At 42.6% G+C, this 18,573-nt stretch overlaps 1 protein-coding gene across 1 annotated transcript in view; it reads right to left on the bottom strand.

The window, feature by feature from the left end:
* Positions 1-1,065: 1,065 nt before the first annotated feature.
* Positions 1,066-18,573, bottom strand: part of LOC119466357 (uncharacterized) — a 53,570-nt gene continuing 36,062 nt past the window's right edge. Inside the window, exons 5-8 of the mRNA XM_049657018.1 lie at positions 10,155-10,259; positions 4,111-4,202; positions 3,405-3,630; positions 1,066-1,238 (exon numbers count right to left, since the gene is read on the bottom strand). Coding sequence (XP_049512975.1) covers positions 1,099-1,238; positions 3,405-3,630; positions 4,111-4,202; positions 10,155-10,259 — 563 coding nt within the window. The 3' untranslated portion in view covers positions 1,066-1,098. The remainder of the gene's footprint in view (positions 1,239-3,404; positions 3,631-4,110; positions 4,203-10,154; positions 10,260-18,573) is intronic.

Raw genomic sequence — 18,573 nt, forward strand, 5'->3', positions numbered from 1 at the left:
ACACTGTCGGTTCTGAGAATAATTTAGATGTATAAGGTCTGTAGATTTTGCTAATGAGAGGCTTTTCTTGTGTTCAGTAAAAAGAAAACTGCCTATATCTGGCTGCAGCAATATGCACAGTTGCCGGCAGCACAGATGTCACCAGACCCTTTAAAGAAGCTCATGATAAAGAATCGGTTATTTCATTAAAATGAATGTCTCGGTGGCCTGGTACCAATATTAAATGATCTAACCATAAGTGGGGTGGAGCTAATGTATAAAACATGTTCAAAGCTGTCGAATTTGTAGACACATTAAGCGCACTGCATACAGAAAGAGAATCTGCGACGATAACTTTTGTAACATGTAGCGGTAACTTTCACAATGCAACAACTATTGCCAGAAGTTTGGCCTGAAAACTGATGTGTAATCTGGGGCAGGCGAAGTGAAAAAGACCAATCGAGGGATGGTGAGTATATTCCCACACCTGCCTTCTCTTCACACGAGGAAGCATCAGTTGCTATTACATTTATTGGGAAATGGGCCAAATAGTCTTGCAAAAAAGGTATTAAAATATGTTGGGGGCAGCAGTTCTGCATTATTGGAAAAAATGTCTGCAAATTCTATTTTGAGTGACAATGTGAACCTATCAAACGGAATCATTTCCCTAATGTGAACATTTAAAGGTGCTAATTGTGCCTGCACAAATCCAACCTGTGGGGTATGTAACCATGGCAACATGTTCTCAAAAAATGAATTTGGTTCACAAATAAATACATATTCTGTACGTCTAAGAGGAGATTCATAAGTTCTTCAGTAGGTTTGAACCGTAAGCATGTGGAATCTTGTGTGAAGAGAAGGTAAGCACACTTCCTGATATAGCTCCAGTGAAAAAATCCACCAGCTCATGTCTGGCATTTATGCCAGAGCGGTAATTCCAACACGGGTTCTGGCGTCTCTGGTGTAACCCAGCCGGTCTGGTGTGACCTGGTGTGACCAGCTCTGGTGTGTCCTGGTGCAATCAGCCGTCATCTACTGCGATTTCATACGCATCAGCACCAGTATCACAGTGCCAACAATGAGGTCACGATTAGCATGTTTCACGACTATACAATGGCTTTATTGCTCTTTTGATGTGGCCATCCGTGTTCGCCGCAGCTCACTAGTCTTCTGGGAGAGCCACATTCTAATTTTCTTAGTGGCTTCACTGGTATCCACTTCAGAGAGGCCTTTTGTGGAGGCATAGGGCCTGAAAAAAACTACAAGAATTGTTTATTTAAGTTTCAGTACTTTTGCTGCAGATTCATGCCCTGCCTTCCATGTGAAAACAATGCATGCAATACAATTCGATTTTACTTGAACTTTAGAAATACTTATCAATGCACCAGTAGATTACAGTGGAATCTCACTAATACAAACATGCTAAAGCAGCACTAACCATAACTATACACAGAGGCAACAAATCTACAACCTAGTCTTCATACAGCTTACATGTACTGGTTTATCACTTAAGCTGTAGTTTATCGTATGCTTAACAATCAGTACATTCAATATTTCATAGGAGCTTACCGCAAAACATTTTCACTCTTTGGTAATGCTGACATATTTACCCTGAGATAGAGAAAACAATTATTTGGACCATTGAGGTCGATATTGAGGACGAGTGGGTGGTGTCCTCATTCTAGGACTCCACTGGCCATGGCTGCTCGACGTACTTGCTGGACGAGAGCTTCTTGTCCTGCCAGGGCATCGCTGGTCAGCGTTACCTCCCACCGCTCTAATGACGTGCTAGGCATCTTAAGTGTTGAGGTTTGCCCCCGCACCCCCATGAGATGTCAAAAAGTGTAGGGCGTGTGTCGCCGCACGAAGGGCAGATGCCGCGATATGTTTGTGGGTATATTTTGCTGTATCTGTATAGGTTTGGGAATGTGTTTGTTTGGATAAGGTCTGAGAGCTACTGCCTCTTCAGTGCTGTACTTTTTGTGAGGGGGAGGATAAATCCTGCGGTTGAGTCGCTGGATCTCGGGTTGGTCGCAGTAATTGGATGGCAGGGGCACGAAGGTAAAGGGTGAGGATTGATGAGACGATTGTTTTTGCCCCGCTAGGTTGATTAGCGCTAGAGCTAAGGCATTCGCCCTCTCGTTCCCCTCCAGTCCCGCGTGGCCCGGTGTCCACGTGATTTGATGGGATTCTTGCAGTCTCGGGCCTAGAATCTGAGCTGCCAGCAGCAGTGTTCGTCCACTCGTAAAATTACGAGAAACAGAGGTGGTGGTTAAGCAGCCACAGCATATATTATGAACCTAGCAAATTCATGTGCATCCCTAGAAATTATGCCCACCTACACGAGTGCCATAAGCATATTCAAGTATCTGCTTGGGACTGCATTGTGTAGTGCACAGTAACGTTGAAAGTATATACTGCATGCTTTTAATAGGCCACAGCACACATGTGCCGCCTCCTGAAACTGGGCCAGCCAAAGCGCGCTAACTCGCTGAAACCAAAGCAGCCAGCAGAATGGTATAAATTTTTTAACTGCGCTAATTCACACTGACAAGGACGAGGCAGACAAGACGTGCACAGTCTGCGCACGTCTTGTCTGCCTCGTCCTTGTCAGTGTGAATTAGCGCAGTTAAAAAATTTATACCATGCATGTCAACCAAGTAGCCCGACTTGGAGCTCTAAGCCAGCAGAAGTCCCCACATCAAGGTACACCCTATCACAAAGAAAAGAAGAAAAAAAAAGGCAGGCCATCTGCCAGCTTCTGATGATGGTTAACCAGCCTTTACTTTTTTTGTGATAGGCAGTAACAGGTAGTCTTGCACTACATGCACAGCTAGGCATGGTAAGGAAAGTGGCAATGTGGCCATGTGTAAAAGGAGGCATGAGCGCCAAGGCAGCTCACACAAAGCACAAAGTAGCAATGCGTACTACACACAAATGCACAAGATAATCGGCACAATCCTCACAGACACCACATTACAAAAAAAGGCCAGCACCAATTAGTCCTTACTCCATAGATAACTGACATATCACACTCAACAAAAGTAACAAGTAATGTGAAGCATCATACGTAGCACTGCAATGTAGCACACAAACATTTGCAAGGTCTATTTCTGCTGGAATTCCAGTACTATGTTGGATAGTAATTTAGGCTTAATGTCCCAAAAACTGTGCTGTGGGCCGCAAAGGACATAGTAGTAGATCCCTAACAATATTTAAGTCTTTTAGTACGCAGTACACGCGAGAACACAAAAGTTTCAGCATTTCGTCCACTTGTGTGGAGCTACTATGGCTGGGAATTGAGCTCAAAGTTGTGCTCAGGAGCAGGACACGATAGTCACTAAATTGGTAACATGTTATAAACAATATGCATGACACGTGGTTGAAAGGCATATAAGCTAGGTACTACAACCTTGTACACTGACCTCTCAGTGCATTCACTTTGTGAGGTGACAAGGGCCGCTGTGGCTGCTTCCGGCCCCCTTCCGCCACAAATCGGTTAGCCAAAGTTCCCGTGAAACTTCTCTGCGCCAGTACTTCTGTGGACCAGATAGCTGTTGCCGATCTTTTCACGAAGTGGGAGTTTTTCTGAACACCCATCAGATGTTCATACGTGGCCTTCGGTATAAATACCTTGTTGGCCAAATGAACCTGCAGACACACAATTGAAAAATTGTTATAGCGAACAGCAATTGGCTTACCCATCCCAATGACAAAAATGACCTGCTAGGAGTACACAATTGAACGCTGTTTAAAATACAAATTTACACAAAGTACTATGGGAGGTACTTCATTTCGCATGGTACTTGCCAAATGACAAGCAAATAACATTACTTCTCACATGAACATCACGAGCTTTAATTAAAGAGAGCTTTATCACCACTCCTTCACCACAGAAGGGCCAGGATAATTTTATGCGCTTGCCATGCCAATGTCAGTTCAAGTGCAGATTGACGGCTGCTATACTCCTTTTGTGCAAGAAGTGAGAGTTAACATGCACCTGCATACTTATCACAGCTTTTTTGGTTAATTACGCTGAAACTCGGAAGACAGCTACAGAAGACATCAAGAGTCAATGTCATGATAGTTTATGCACCTGCAATTGTTTTCATGCATCCCACATCATCTTACCTGTCCATCCTCTGTGAAGGAACAATTGGGCACGATAGCCTCACTTGAGGCAGCTGGCACAGCTACCAATGCTGCAGGTGGTGGTGCTGCTGCTGTAAAAAAATAATACATAGGACTTAATATTCTCACCCCCCTTCAGAGCAGCCAAGCAGTGGTTTATTGACACTTTCGACTGGTCTCAAGTTAGCTGCTATTTGCAGTTTGTTTTTGTACTCTTTCTTATTGAGTAGCACAGGGCATGCCTGCATGCAGAGTACTATGCAATGTGTCACGCTTAGGTGAGATGAAACCAAGTAAAAGATTAAGCATCATTGCAGATGCAATAAAAATAAAATCAGCCTATTTTATGTCCCAAGTGTTCCAACAAAGTCCCCTCCCAGTCACTTTCAATTACAGATCTTGCATTAGATTGTTTCTAGTAACGGCCTATCCGGATTCTTAGAGCCGTGAGCTGTGCAGCAAGTTGGGCTGCAACCTTCCTGATGTCATCAGCAATAAATTACAACTTAGGACCAAGGGGTTGTGGCCATTTCCTGTTTTTGCAAGGAAGTACCCCTGATATACAGGCAAACTAATATCCTTTGAATAAACCCTTTTCTTAAAGAAGTAATGTCCTTTGAAAATGTTGTTGTTGTTGGGTTTAATGGCACATAAGCAGCTAAGGCTATCATGCGCTAAACACAAGATATAATTGTTCCGAAAAGTTGTGTCACCTCAGCGAGTCCTTGTCTGGGCAAGGACCCCGCTAGGGTCCCAACAATTTAAAGAAAGACCTTGACCTTTTCGGGGATGAGAAGGTGGGTGAGGTGTAGCATAATATGTAGCGAAGCACGCGTTGAGAATATAGTTTTTCGAGAATACCTGCTTCCTTTAAAAAGTTAAAAACATCTGATATATCAAGAAGCACATGTTCGCCTAAAAACAAAGCGGGGTGAAAAGGAATGTGTTCCTTGTAAAATGGAGTAAAATATTTTTTCCTCAGTGTTTCATGTTTTCTGCATGAAAATAAGACGTGATTCACTGTTAGTTCGTCACCACATGTTTCAGATTGGGGCTTGTCTTGCTTTGTTAGTAGGAAGTTGTGTGTGAGGTGTGTATGTCCTATGCGAAGGCGGCATAGAATCACTTCTTTGAACCGTTCCTTGTGTTCGCAAGATCGCCATTCGCCTAACACGGGCTTTACCAAGTGTAGTTTGTTATTTAGTTCATTGTTCCAAGCAGACTGCCATTTTTACCTTAGTTTACAATGTATGAAATTCATGCAGTCTTTAGGAGGTATATTTATTTTCTTGATTTGTTTGTATTTAGCCTGTGCTGCGCATACATCTGCTCTTTCATTGCCGCTAATTCCGACGTGGCTCGGAACCCAGCATAACTTAAGGTTCTGTCCTTGTGTGGTGGCTTTTATTACATTGTGTATAATGTCCCCCAATAGCGGTGTGACTGCATTTCTGGAGTGAAGAGCTTTGAGTACACTTAGGGAGTCTGTATATATAATACTATTTGTGAGGTTCTCCTTTACTATTTTTTCGACGGCTATGGAAATGGCGTAACATTCAGCAGTGAAGATAGATGTATATTGCGGAAGTCTAACGGTTTCTTCCCAGTTCCCTTGGACTACTGCACTTCCAACATGGCCAATCGTTTTTGAACCATCAGTATAAAAGCTTGTGAAACTGCTGTATTTTTCCTCTATTGCAAGGAATTCCTGAATAATGTGTTGGGGTGGAGTCTGTGCTTTACGGAATTGTGTTAGGGTGAGATCGCAAGCTGTGGGGAAGTTGAACCATGGGGGTAGTGAATCATGTCTGTGACAATGTCACGTAATGTATCGGCTATGCCAAGATTCTGACAGATCTCTTCAAATCGCAAGAGCAGTGGTTTAGTAGTATGTGGTTTGTTGTTGAATATTCGTCTGGAAAGGCATTTTGTTACAAGTGGATAGCAAATGTGTTTTGGTAGAGATCGTACCTTCAGAATATATGCACAGGTCAGAGTGGCTCTTCTGCTAAACCCTTTTCTTAAAGGAGAAGTGAGACATGACTGCTTCGCCTTTTCTGCTCGGTTTGATAACAAGCAGCTGACTCCTAAATCATGTAAATCATGGTATGATGCCTGAATCCTTTTAACAGGCAAGAAATAATGAATTAAGACATCTTTTATAGCGACAAATTCAAAATGTGCGCCAAATTTCTTGACACAGGGTTGGTTTACAAGTCATCTGTGGGCGTCGGGAAAATGGGGGGTGTAGAGGATGACAGCAGCAGGAGACCAAGCTTATTATCTCATGTGGAATGAGGAAAAGCATTGAATGAATGAGGAAAAAATGATCTATGTGATGCGCACCCTCGGCTTTTAGTGAGACATGATCATTGTGTAGCTTGCAGCCACTGGAACAGGCTAACCAGCGTGTGTCAGCTATTTGTGACACCTCTGATTTTGTGACATACTTGTAAACAAACCCTTCACTAAGAAGCTGCACTCCATTAGGCATGCATATTGAAATGGTCACCTTAACAGAGGATATACTGTATTTCCTCGCACAGTGTTCACATTGCCAACACTGACCTTCAGAAATTAAATTTTTTCCTTTGAGTAATCACCAGCCTCGAAAAATGCTGCAGCGACTGTCATCTGCTTGTTCAGTCCGCTCATGATTGTGCATGGCAGTCAAGCCGTGGTTTCCGCCATTTGTTTTTCCGAACCTTTTCTGCCGTGGCTGTGCACAGCACGCATGCGCTCAACATTTTCCATATCCAGTCACAACAATGCAGACAGCACAAAAAATGCAGACAATTGCTCAATTTTGCTATGTTGCCTAACTATGTAACCAGATGAATTTTAGAAATAGCGACTTTTAGCAATAAGTTTAGCAAATAAAACGCCATTGCAGTTCTTACTATTATGACGAAGTGCCATTTAGAAGTAATTACTTTCAGCTTACAATGGGTGGTATGGGAGCCACATTTAGCACCTAGAACATTTTTTTAATTCCCCTCCCCCTTTATTTCTAGCATTCCTCATAATTGCGTCAATTTCCACAAGAAAAGTGTAGAAACTATGCGAGTAAATACGGTAATTGGTGTTTTTTACATGTTCAAGAACTATGGCATGACACTGTAGTAACAAAGTTGACAGCTACCCGATCAAGCAAAAAAATGAAGAAAAAAACCCCTTGATAAAAAAAGTTGTGTCAGTACCAGTTCAAAACAAAGCGTCTTGTGCCTACCCCTCCACAACATCCTATCTTCGGGTTCAATAAGTATGGAGTACGTTCCTCCCTGAATAGACAACTAAAACCCTTCAGTAAAGAACTATGATGCACTGTTGATGTGTCAGCAGCTGCAGCTTCCACTGAAATAAATTCAAAGTGGTAGAACAAACTTTTCTGAATTTTCTAAGGAGTCATCGTAACTACTCAGTAAATGGTTCTAGATTTACTGGACAGCCAGTCATGTCAATTTTAGCCCATTTTTGTTGCGTGCATTGAAAAACATTTAGCCATGTTTGCAAACACAGCACGTCAATATCCCACGAAATAATGTAAGTGACCGTGGCAAGGCATTTTTTTCCCATGTTCTTGCTGAAGTCCTGCAGGCTACAAACACTATCCATAAGGCCACCTCAGCGTATCATCCCCAAACCAATGGTCTTACTGAGCATTTCCATCGAACTCTCTCCAATATGATCTCCATGTATGTTAAAGTTTACCACACAAACTGGGACACTATACTTTCTTTCGTCACGTTTCCTTATAATACAGCCGTTCAATGCACAACAAACTACAGCCCCTTTTTCCTCGTGTACAGCCGTGCACCATCTTTTGTTTTGGGCACCACCTTTCTCTCTACGCCTTCTGTTCCATCCGCATCTCTACCAGAGGAGTTCGCCGCCCGTGTCGCCCACTGCCAACACCGCGACCATTCAGTACAAGAGGAAAGTCCGTAGTGATGCGACCCGTCGTGTAATTTCGTTTCGCCCAGGCGACGAAGTGCTCCTGTGGACACCTGTTCGAGTGCCGGGGCTCTGTGAAAAGTTTCTTCACAGGTATCGCGGCCCATATACTGACCGCCGTTGTCGCAGCACTGAAATAGTTCACGTCTCTCACCTGAAGCCGTATCTTCGGCGTTTGTACCCTTTCTGACTCGCTGCCTTGCTGATTGCTTTCGTGAGGGGGGGAAGTTAGTGTGAGCACTAACTGTGCAGTTCACCATCGTCTTCATCTGTATATAACCATCCTCATAATCATCATCATTTGTCGGGTTGGGGCTTGTTGGCTGGCTCGCGCTATGTTGAAATATAAGAGCCCTGCCTTCGTCCCGGGTGTTGTCTCACATGCCTTAATTAAAGTAGTCATGTGTAGCAATGCTCAGTACATTGATATGAAATGTCTCCACATTTCCTACACAGGGAGTTCAGTTTACCCAATCCTAATGTTCATGGTATTTTGTCCTTGCCTCTACCAGACAGAACTGGTAAAAACTGGTAAAAACAAGTGCATGCAAATGTATACACCATGATTGAGGGGCTTAATTGTACTTAACATCATGCAACAAATTAGCAGTGCAGACAAAATCAAATATGAATGAAACTGTACCAGAACCATATAAAATCAAACATTTTTTGAATAGTGAACAGACACACTCACTATCGATCTTCCCATCCTAGTTTATCCAACATTAGCAAATTTCTCTCATTCCACTGCACGTTATAAAGCAGTGCTTATTAAAAGTAATGTCACAGTATGTAATGTGGAAGGAAGAGGACATGGTTGGTGCCTTGGGAGATGACGAAGAATATTCTGGGTTTCGCTTCTCTACGCAGCCATTAAAACACAGCTGTAAATACTAGTACGCTTCTTCCTTCCCGTAACATTATTGATGGAGGTGCGGGGTATTCACTTGCGCAAGACGGAGCTCTGCAGCGAACGTAATCTGGACATAACCTGGAAGGGGAGTCTTCCACCACGGCCCTGTCGATGCCACCGACGGTCATCCTATCCCAGCCCCGCGACCCTGGCATGTTTTCTGAGATTGACAGCGTTGACGTCGATGACTGGTTGGTAAATTATGAACGTGTCTGCGCCCACAACAGGTGGGATAACACGCTTATGCTGGCCAACATAATATACTACCTCAAAAAAATGGCACGGGTATGGTTCGAGACACATGAAGAAGAGATTACAAGTTGGGAGCAGTGTAAACAGAAGAGTACTAGTATTTACAGATGGATTTTAATGGCTGCGTGGAGAAGCGAAACCCAGAATCTTTTTCGTCGTCTCCCAGGGCACCAACCATGTCCTCTTCCTTCCACATTACATACTGTGACATTAACCCCGTGGGAATATAAACAGTATAAATGAAGCATTAGGAGCAAACAAGCAGTTTATTCACAAACCCATGACTCATTGGCGAGTGCAAATTATGCCGGTTTAGACGGAAAAGTCCGGCTCCCTGAGTGACATGCAGCATTCTCCACTACTAACTTTTCACGTTTTATGTCTACGTATTTATTATGGCCACCAAGGAAGAACTTAGAGCACAGTTGGAAATTGAAATTAATCACACTAAAAAGAAAATACTCATATTTACGAATACGTACTATCCGTTTCGAAGACAGAATGAAACAGGGCAATAATAGTTTTGTTAATAAAAAGTTTTGTATACTCACACACCCCAACACAATTTTAACCAGAGTACTGTATAACGGTAATGGTGACCAAGCCACTAAAATTATTTTCCATACAAATTACACGTATTTATGCATGATATACTATGACCTGTAAGTGGTGTTTCATCAACTGCTAAACTTGTCACAATCAGAGTTACAGCCACCCAAGGCCTATGTGGTTCCTGTGCCAGCAGTGGTGAGCAGCTATACAATGAAGTTTCCTTAACTACAACAGCTTGTCTACAAACACCAGCGATGAGCGCGACAATTCATATATAATACTACACAATAGGAAGCCAGAAAAAAAAAGCTGAGCTACCTAAGCTACCACTTGCGTGCCAACACTATACAACAGGTCATCAAATCCTACACACCTCCAATCTCCTTTGATGATGTCTCAAGGGATGCCGGCTTGGGACAGTCAGCCACAACTGCCTCTTCTGGAGCTTCCGTTTCAGAGTGGGAAGTGGGCTTCACACCTATTGAGAAAATAGCTTAGCTCTGCTCACACACAGTTTCTGCAAACCAACGTTATAAATTAATTCTGCTTTTTTTTATCCATATCTGCTAACCATTTTGCCTTCCCAACAAGATTAGTTCCAATACCATTTAACGCAGTAAGAGCCGTAGACGAGTTTACTTGGCTACAATTTTTCCAGCGCAAGAAGGGCCAAGAGTCTGCCTCGTCCCCGTGTTTGGGTTTTTTCGAAATGACAGCAGCAGGCTGGGCTCATCCAATCCAGTTTAAGTTCTAGCTAGTTTCCTTTTTGGCGACCTGTTGAGGGGCCTACAGACTCCATTCGTCCTACAGAAATTTAAAAAATAACTGCCAGTCACGTGTTGCCATGCCTGTTACGAAATTTCGTTTGATTGAGTCATCTAGCTGAAATGATGATTTGCATCTGCATAAAAGCACTGAAAGTGATAGCCGTGCTTTGACGATAGTGTTGATATGACGCGGCAGTGGATGAAGTTAGATGGAAAGAACCTTCCACCAGCACCTCATTTTACACTTGCATATTTCTAGACACAAGTTTTGAATTTACTACCCCATGTTATATATTATATATCTGCAAAAAATTTGTTTAGAAATAAATAAGTAATAAAAGGCAAAACAACTGAATAATTGAAGATGAGAAATGAACTGATAATAAAAGAAATAAAGTAGTCTATACTAAGTTAGTCAGCCTTGCCTAGATAGGAACAGTAATATGAACTTAATAATAAATTACAGTAGAGGATAGACTTAAATTTTGAATAATATTAATAATATTTTTCTGATTTTGTAATTTACTTTTTGAATTTTCTAAATTTATTATTTATTGAAATATAAATAAATCAATCAAGGAAAATGGGAAAATATTAATAAGACAATGTTTTTGTGTCAGAGAAAATTATAAATGGCTCGGCAAACGTTCCTGGGGCTATATCCTAGTAACACCGTGGGTTCAAGTAAGAGTACAACTGAACTGCACAACGGCAGTCATAGATTGCAAAGTGGAATTTCCAAACATCGTTTTCAATCCGCCTTTTTCATTTTCCTGTGCTGCCCTCTGCCGCGCGCCGCTGGAAACGTTTTGGTAGGGTTCTGGGGCTTTCGCCGATGACTTGTGAACCCGCGCCCGTCTTAAGTGCACATCGGTTGTGCGTTTCGTGGATCGCGAATAATTATTAATGGCTTCTGGGGGGCAGCATGTCATTCCTGGAAGCCATGTAGCACTCACCAACTATATACATGTAGGGTGAGCAGGCCTGAGTGTGCTGTTTCGTTTCGAGTGCGGCCGATAAAGGCACGCCGAGTTCCCTCTGCCGTAGCGGTTGCTTTGGAGTTTCTTGGCGCTAACTCCTGCACTTACACCTCGCTTTTTTGTAATTCTTTTTACACATTCTTTAGACATTTCACATAAATAAGATGTTTTCGAGTGCGCAGCCTTCCGCGTCGGATTTAGCAAAGCAATGCACTTGTTTACATCGGCATCTACAGCCACAGATCGTTGTTAGCGTCAAAAAATGGGGGAAAGGTGCATATATGAAAAGGCGCTGGTATGAAAGAATGTCAAAATGTAGAATAAAACACACATATCTGCTCATATGAGCCGCGTTGTTCCATCGTGAGACGAGTCAGTATGAGCGGCTGAGCCACTTAAACAATGGCGACTGTGATCCAGTTAGAAATATCGGGCTGTTAATTTATTACTGATTCTCGCTTTTCTTTAACTTCGCGATAGTTAGTTCGCGCGTGTCATAAAGCATTATTAGAGAAAACTGTGCTCGCATAAGCACTCATTTAAAGGCCGTGTTGTTCTCCTGCAAAAACACGGATGCCATCGCCGACACCGTTGGTATATAACTGAGCGAGGCGAGGCGGTTGTTTATGCTGCTGTGCCGAATGTGAAGTCTCTTGTTTCGGGTTTGACGCAGAGATAATGAGTACATCTCAGGAATTAAGAAATGTGTCATGAGTACATCTCAGGAATTAAGAAATGTGTCAGCATGCCAATACGTAAAAACCCACCCATCTACGTTGCGAATACGACCGGCAGCCTACGGGAACGGTGACGTACAGATGTTGGCACAGCCATTGGGCACACTGCTGTGTCCCCGCTTGCAGCTTATTGTGCACGCGGCGATCGAAGCGAAGAGTAGTTTATTTCAAATCACTCAGGCTAGAACTGGACTACAAAAACAGTTTTCTTCGTCCTAACTTGCTTACTTTTTAGTAGTAGTAGTAGAAAACATTTATTGTAAAAAAATATAGGACGAGCGGTCTTCAGGTTGGTCGGGGCCCCTATCTAGGGCTCCGCTGGCGTGTGCTCTGCGGCTGGCCTGGAGTGTGGCAGCTCTCTGGGCCGCCTCCTACGAGCTGGAGAGCAGGGCCTCCCATCCCTCTCGTGTTGTGGTTTCGTGAAACTTTTTAGTACAGGTCCACCGGTAGCGGGTGCTCGCGAACTCGACGGGCCAGGCCTAACCTTCGCTGAACAGGATCAACATTGGCTCAAACTTACGTGCACAGATTGAGAGGGTCGAATCTTGTACATTTCAACTTCGTGGGCATGTATTGACTCACTTTAAGCGCGATTATTTATATATACCCACGAAGCCGTTGCGTCTATCGCGTTATCGGTTCGACGGCCGATCGCGTGGGGTTCGGGTGAATGAGGGTCGGCACGCTGATTTTATCGGTGCCGTCGACAAGAAAGCCCGTCGCAGTACAACTCGCGCTCGTCGATTACGTATTGTAGGCCTGGTATGATAAAATGGTCTCAGCGACACAGTGCTGAATGGTCGGCCAATCGTACGCGTGCGCGTCTTGTCAGTCTCGTATCGACCCAGTGTTACCGCGCCTTGAACGAGTACGTGAAGTCGCGCACACGCTGCCACTACCAGCAAGCGAGGGCCGACGCTGCAAGAAGTCTTCGTCAGCAACGCGTTTTTAAGTGTCGTCCAAGTGTAACGCAGGGGTTTATCAATAAATTTGCTATTACTGCCATCAATGCAAGGCGGCAACTACGTGGTTCCCTCTGCAGTCTAGACGAAGCCCTCACCGGTTTCTGTTAAAAGTGGAGTTGCAGTCTTACGCTACGCACGTTTTCGGTACCGCACCGACGTCGAGCTACCAGTGAAGTTTCAACGAGGTACACAGCACGAGTTTGCACTCGCAGTAGAGCGCGTGCGAGCGCAATTTTATTTTCTTTTTCTTTTTTTCTTTTTTTTTTGCGGGGGACGTTCCCCCGAGACGGGGCCGCACGGCCGCGCGCGCGACCCTTCCAAAACGTTTCGCGACTAATCCGCCAGTGCAGGGCGCATGCGCCGTAGCGCCGTGAAAAAGGCGGATTATTGGAAAACCGCCGACACGATAATAAAAAGTGATCGATAGATTCTGGTTCATTGCAGAGGTAGCATTATAGGGATGCCGCCAGACCACATCTGTGCAAGTAAAAATTAAGTTGTGGAATACGGCAACACAGCCTTGTAAATGCTACTTCGAATTGCTGGTTATGACACCACTGTCGGTTCCGAGAATAATTTAGATGTATAAAGTCTGTAGATTTCGCTAATGAGAGGCTTTTTTATGTTCAGTCAAAGAAAAGTGCCTATATCTGGCTGCAGTGATATGCACAGTTGCCGGCAGCACAGATGTCACCAGACCATTTAAAGAAGCTCATGTTAAAGAATCGGCTATTTCATTAAAATGAATGCCTCAGTGGCCTGGTACCCATATTAAATGATCTAACCTTAAGTGGGGTGGAGCTAATGTATAAAACATGTTCAAAGCTGTCGAATTCGTAGACACGTTAAGCGCACTGCATACAGAAAGAGCATCTGCGACGATAACTTTTGAAACATGTAGCAGTAACTTTCACAACACAACAACTATTGCCAGAAGTTTGGCCTGAAAAACTGATGTGTAATCTGGCAGGCAAAGTGAAAAATACCAATCGAGGGATGGTGAGTATATTCCCACACTTCCCTTTTCTTCACACAATTAAGCATCAGTCGCTATTACATTTATTGGGAAATGGGCCAAATAGTCTTGCAACAGGGCATTCAAATATGTTGGGGGCAGCAGTTCTGCGTTATCGGGAAAAATGTCTGCAAATTCTATATTGAGTGACAATGTGGACCTATCAAACGGAATGATTTCCCTAATGCGAACATTTAAAGGTGCTAATTGTGCCTGCACAGATCCAACCTGTGGTGTATGTAACCATGGCCAAGTGTTCTCAAAAATGAATTTGGTTCACTAATATATATTCTGTACATCTAAGAGGAGATTCATAAGTTGTTAAGTAGGTTTGAACCGTATGCATGCAGAATCTCGTGTCAAAAGAAGGTAAGTGAGCTTCCCAGTATAACACATTATTAGGAACGAATTTAGGCAGACCTAAACATATTCACATTTCCGGAAAATATCTTGCACTTCCAGAAAACGAAACACAGCCAAATTCTAGAATCGGTCGTACATACATACGGTAGATCATAATTAGTGTGTCAATTCGCATACCAGAACGTCGATTACTGATTCTACGTAATAAACCTATGGCTCGTGTTCCTATCGTTGCAATATTTTCTATGTGGGTCGCTTTTACGACACTCTGAAATTTCTGGTAATTGCAAAAAATGCGCGCCGGAGACTAAAGAAATAAGAGGGCATACAATATCAAACCTAATGGCTAGATGGTCACTGTTTGAGGCAGAGCCGACTGTAGACCAGGAAGTGATGGACATCCCCAGACTGGCAAATGTTAGATACAATGCTGGTTTATAAAGGCCTTGAATAAATGTAACTGCTTTCATGTTTAAGCAACAAAAAATTTGTTTAATTGCCCAGTCTGACCATCTCTTTCCACATGAGTCTTTTCTGAAACCCCAAGACACATAATGCGAATTAAAGTCTCTGGCTATCACAATTTCTTTCCTACAAGATTTTACAACGGTATCAAGGTATCGAATGTCATGAACACCTAAGAGAAAATATGCATTAACTAAAGAAAATGGCGAACCAGGAATAGTTCCTATTCCTATTGATACTATTGCTAGTATCTCGCACTGCGTAAATTATACCGATATATTTTTGTTTGTGGCATATTTTAGTTGTTATCAAGAAAGCAAGTCCTCCGCCTCTCGATGGACGGTCCAATCGAAATAAACGATATTTTATTGTGTGGAAATCTTGGCCATTTGAAAGCCAAGTCTCCTTCAAAAGAATTATGTATAGAGAAAATTCTAAACAAAAATATATTAAATATGTAGCTGCAGAAATAATGGAACAGCAGTTCCACTTTAATACCTTTAGAACACCTATGATGATAATGCGTACTTTAGAAACCACTTGCTCTAAAATACTGTCTTTTAAAAAATCTCTCTTCGAAAGACTGTCTTTACGTGCTTGGTGGGTTGGTTTTCATTGAGCGATGGACCATGAAAATCATAGGAGCAACGCATCCTCCTCTTTCTCTTCTCTCACTTTTCACTGGCAGTGTCACCTTTTAACAATATATATAGGTGGAAATTAAAAGCAGAACAGAAATAATAAAGGTGCAAAAAAGGCAACACACGCTGGAAGGGAAGGCGAAGACAAGAACTTTCTAAAAGTGGACATTTCTGGGAAGAGTTTCACCATCCATATACTGCTGTTGTATGACACCCTTCAACCGGAGAGGGGATAAATAATCCACTGGAACAACTTCCAATGCAACTGGCCTCGGCATACCACTCAAGATAGCCAGAGCCCAGTTTCCTACAGTCCTGGAGCTGCTACCTTTGGAACGATAGGTAGTACATTGAGTTGACTAATCTTCGTGCCTATGGCTTGGAATGTTCTTGAGGCGTTATGTATAACGCTTTAGTTTTTCTGCATTTCTGAGCAAATCATCATTAACTAAACTGCAAGGCAATAATTAGGTATCTGCACACATGCATAACCTGCAAAAGCGAGGGCCTTGAAAGACAGACTTCTAGTCTTTAGCCAGAATTACGATGATGATGGATTTTATTGGCACTAGGGCCAAATATGGCCAAAGAGTGCTAAGTAGCCAGAATTACACGACAGATTTCTACGTGTAAGAAAAGAATTGCAGAATGCCATCTTCCTGCCTGGCGTCAAGATCGGAGGGCGTGCATAAATCGAAGGGTGTGTCGATCGAAACAAAGAGTTGGTAGCAACGCTCGTCCACGTCTGTCGTGTCGTCTTCTTGTGTACGTGTACTTTTTTTACGCTATATCTGGAAGTAACTATGTTAGAACAACTAGCCTAACAGATGGTCCTTCTGGCATCAGGAACTCTCTACTACTGGTGATCGTCGTGTGACGCAGATGTTCGCCTGTAGTGTCCAGAAGCAGCTCTTCCATGCTGCAATTGCAGTTGCAGAGATATGAGAGTAATTTTGGAATGTGACCACCAAGCAGTGCGCGAGAAGTAATTGCGAAATACTTGTGGTGCACTCGTTCTCGCGCGAAACTCGCCTGTGTCCCAATGGCAGTACCACATGCAGAATGTGTGCAAATGGTCCTGCCTTTTAACACAGTAAAAGGTTTGCCTAATATATGTGAAGGCCGATATATATGAAAGGTGAATCCGTTGAGAAATTCCATGTAATCATCAGCCCCATACGTGATCTTTTAAAAAAAAATTTTTTCCTTACGCATACAGCATAAAATGAAAGAAGGCAGCCCAATCTTCGTGTGCTGTAGTACGAGCCATCCACGGGCTACCGCTGAACGCTTTCTAGAAACTTTTCGCTCATTCCCCATTCGCCGCAGATACCCTTGTGTTGTTTAATCTGAGAATGCTGTATGTTTTAAGCGTACCTTGCGGAAGCTTCATGCGTTATTCGAACTCTTACAAGAAAGTGCAATTCGATAGTTTTTATTGCATGGCATCTCATGGAAGTTCTCGCCAGAACGCACTCCTTGATGGGGTGAGTTCTGGAAGTGTATATATATATATATATATATATATATGGCTCGGATCTGTCAAGGACAGCTGATGACGGTGTACATAGTGAAAGCCTAGTTGTTGCTGTTGCAGTGAGCGAGTGGAGAAAGAAATCGCTAATATCTGCCAATTTTTTAAAGGAAACCTTTGGCAGATTCACCTAGTCTTGCCTCAAATGAGAAATAAATTTATTAACGAGAACAATGTTCTATCTGTCAATTGTCAATGTGCGTCTTGTCTCCAATAAGTAAATTTATTAACGAGAACAATATCAGCCCTCAAAAACATGACATTTCAAACAAATACCTCTAAAGCCGTACAAGCCTTTGACTGTAAATTAATCCTGCTATACGTACATAAAAGTGAAATAGCAGCTGTGTTCTTTTTAAATATCAAGAAGACACAGTTTGACAAAGTATACTACTGTGAAAATTGGGAGGCTATGTATTGATACTACACAAAATTTTTTAGTTACTTATTCTCTCGTAAAGAATATGTAGTAAATGATTTTATATCGGCAGTTAATTAAAATATATCATGTCGCGTACCACAGAGCTCTTTCCTGGGTTCTACATTGTTCGCTTTACCTAAATGATATTCCTCAGGCTTTAAATTTTCTAAGGTTATCCTGTATGCTGAGGATACTGCAGTTTAGTTTACCGGTAACTCACTTGTAACGCTGCAGATAATTATGATGGAGCTGCCAGCTGTCTGCTTGAATTTCAGGTAAACGATTGACGCTGGGCCCAAGAAAGACTAAATATGGTATTTTCCATTGCTGACTAGAAGACACTGAACTGCAGTTTAACTTCCTTCTCAAGAGACGCCCCTTTATTTGAGCAAGTCGTTTTGTTCAAATACTTAACGGTTCTTTTTTACTCATTTACACTGTAAAGATCATGTAAACAATGTATGTAACATATTTGTGTTTGGGTGCTATATTCTGGTAATCGCTAAACAGTTTCCCTGCTTATATCATTGTACTTTTTGTTCTGTCATTTGGAAAGAAGCTACTGCATTGAATCTCGGGAACTTACATATATATAATGTACTTATTGTCTTCACTGCTTCTCCAGAAACAGAAATTGCGTATTATAATTTTATCCCATTGCGCCACTCAAGTACAAACTTCTTATGACATTCACATTCTTAGGGTACTTCACGCACTTTCTGGCCGCTATGCATCTCTCTCTTTCTGTGTATGACCCAGGTATGCAGAAAAATAGTTTGACACATACACACACGAACGCAGTGGGCAACACGGCATTCATGTTGTCCACTTCTCTTGTGTCCCTGTCTACACGCCTTACCTTTTTTGCATTATAAACCCAACATAACTTAGCTCTCCAAATGTA

This window comes from Dermacentor silvarum, chromosome 10, assembly GCF_013339745.2.
Source record: "Dermacentor silvarum isolate Dsil-2018 chromosome 10, BIME_Dsil_1.4, whole genome shotgun sequence".
In the NCBI taxonomy this organism is placed as follows: domain Eukaryota; kingdom Metazoa; phylum Arthropoda; class Arachnida; order Ixodida; family Ixodidae; genus Dermacentor; species Dermacentor silvarum.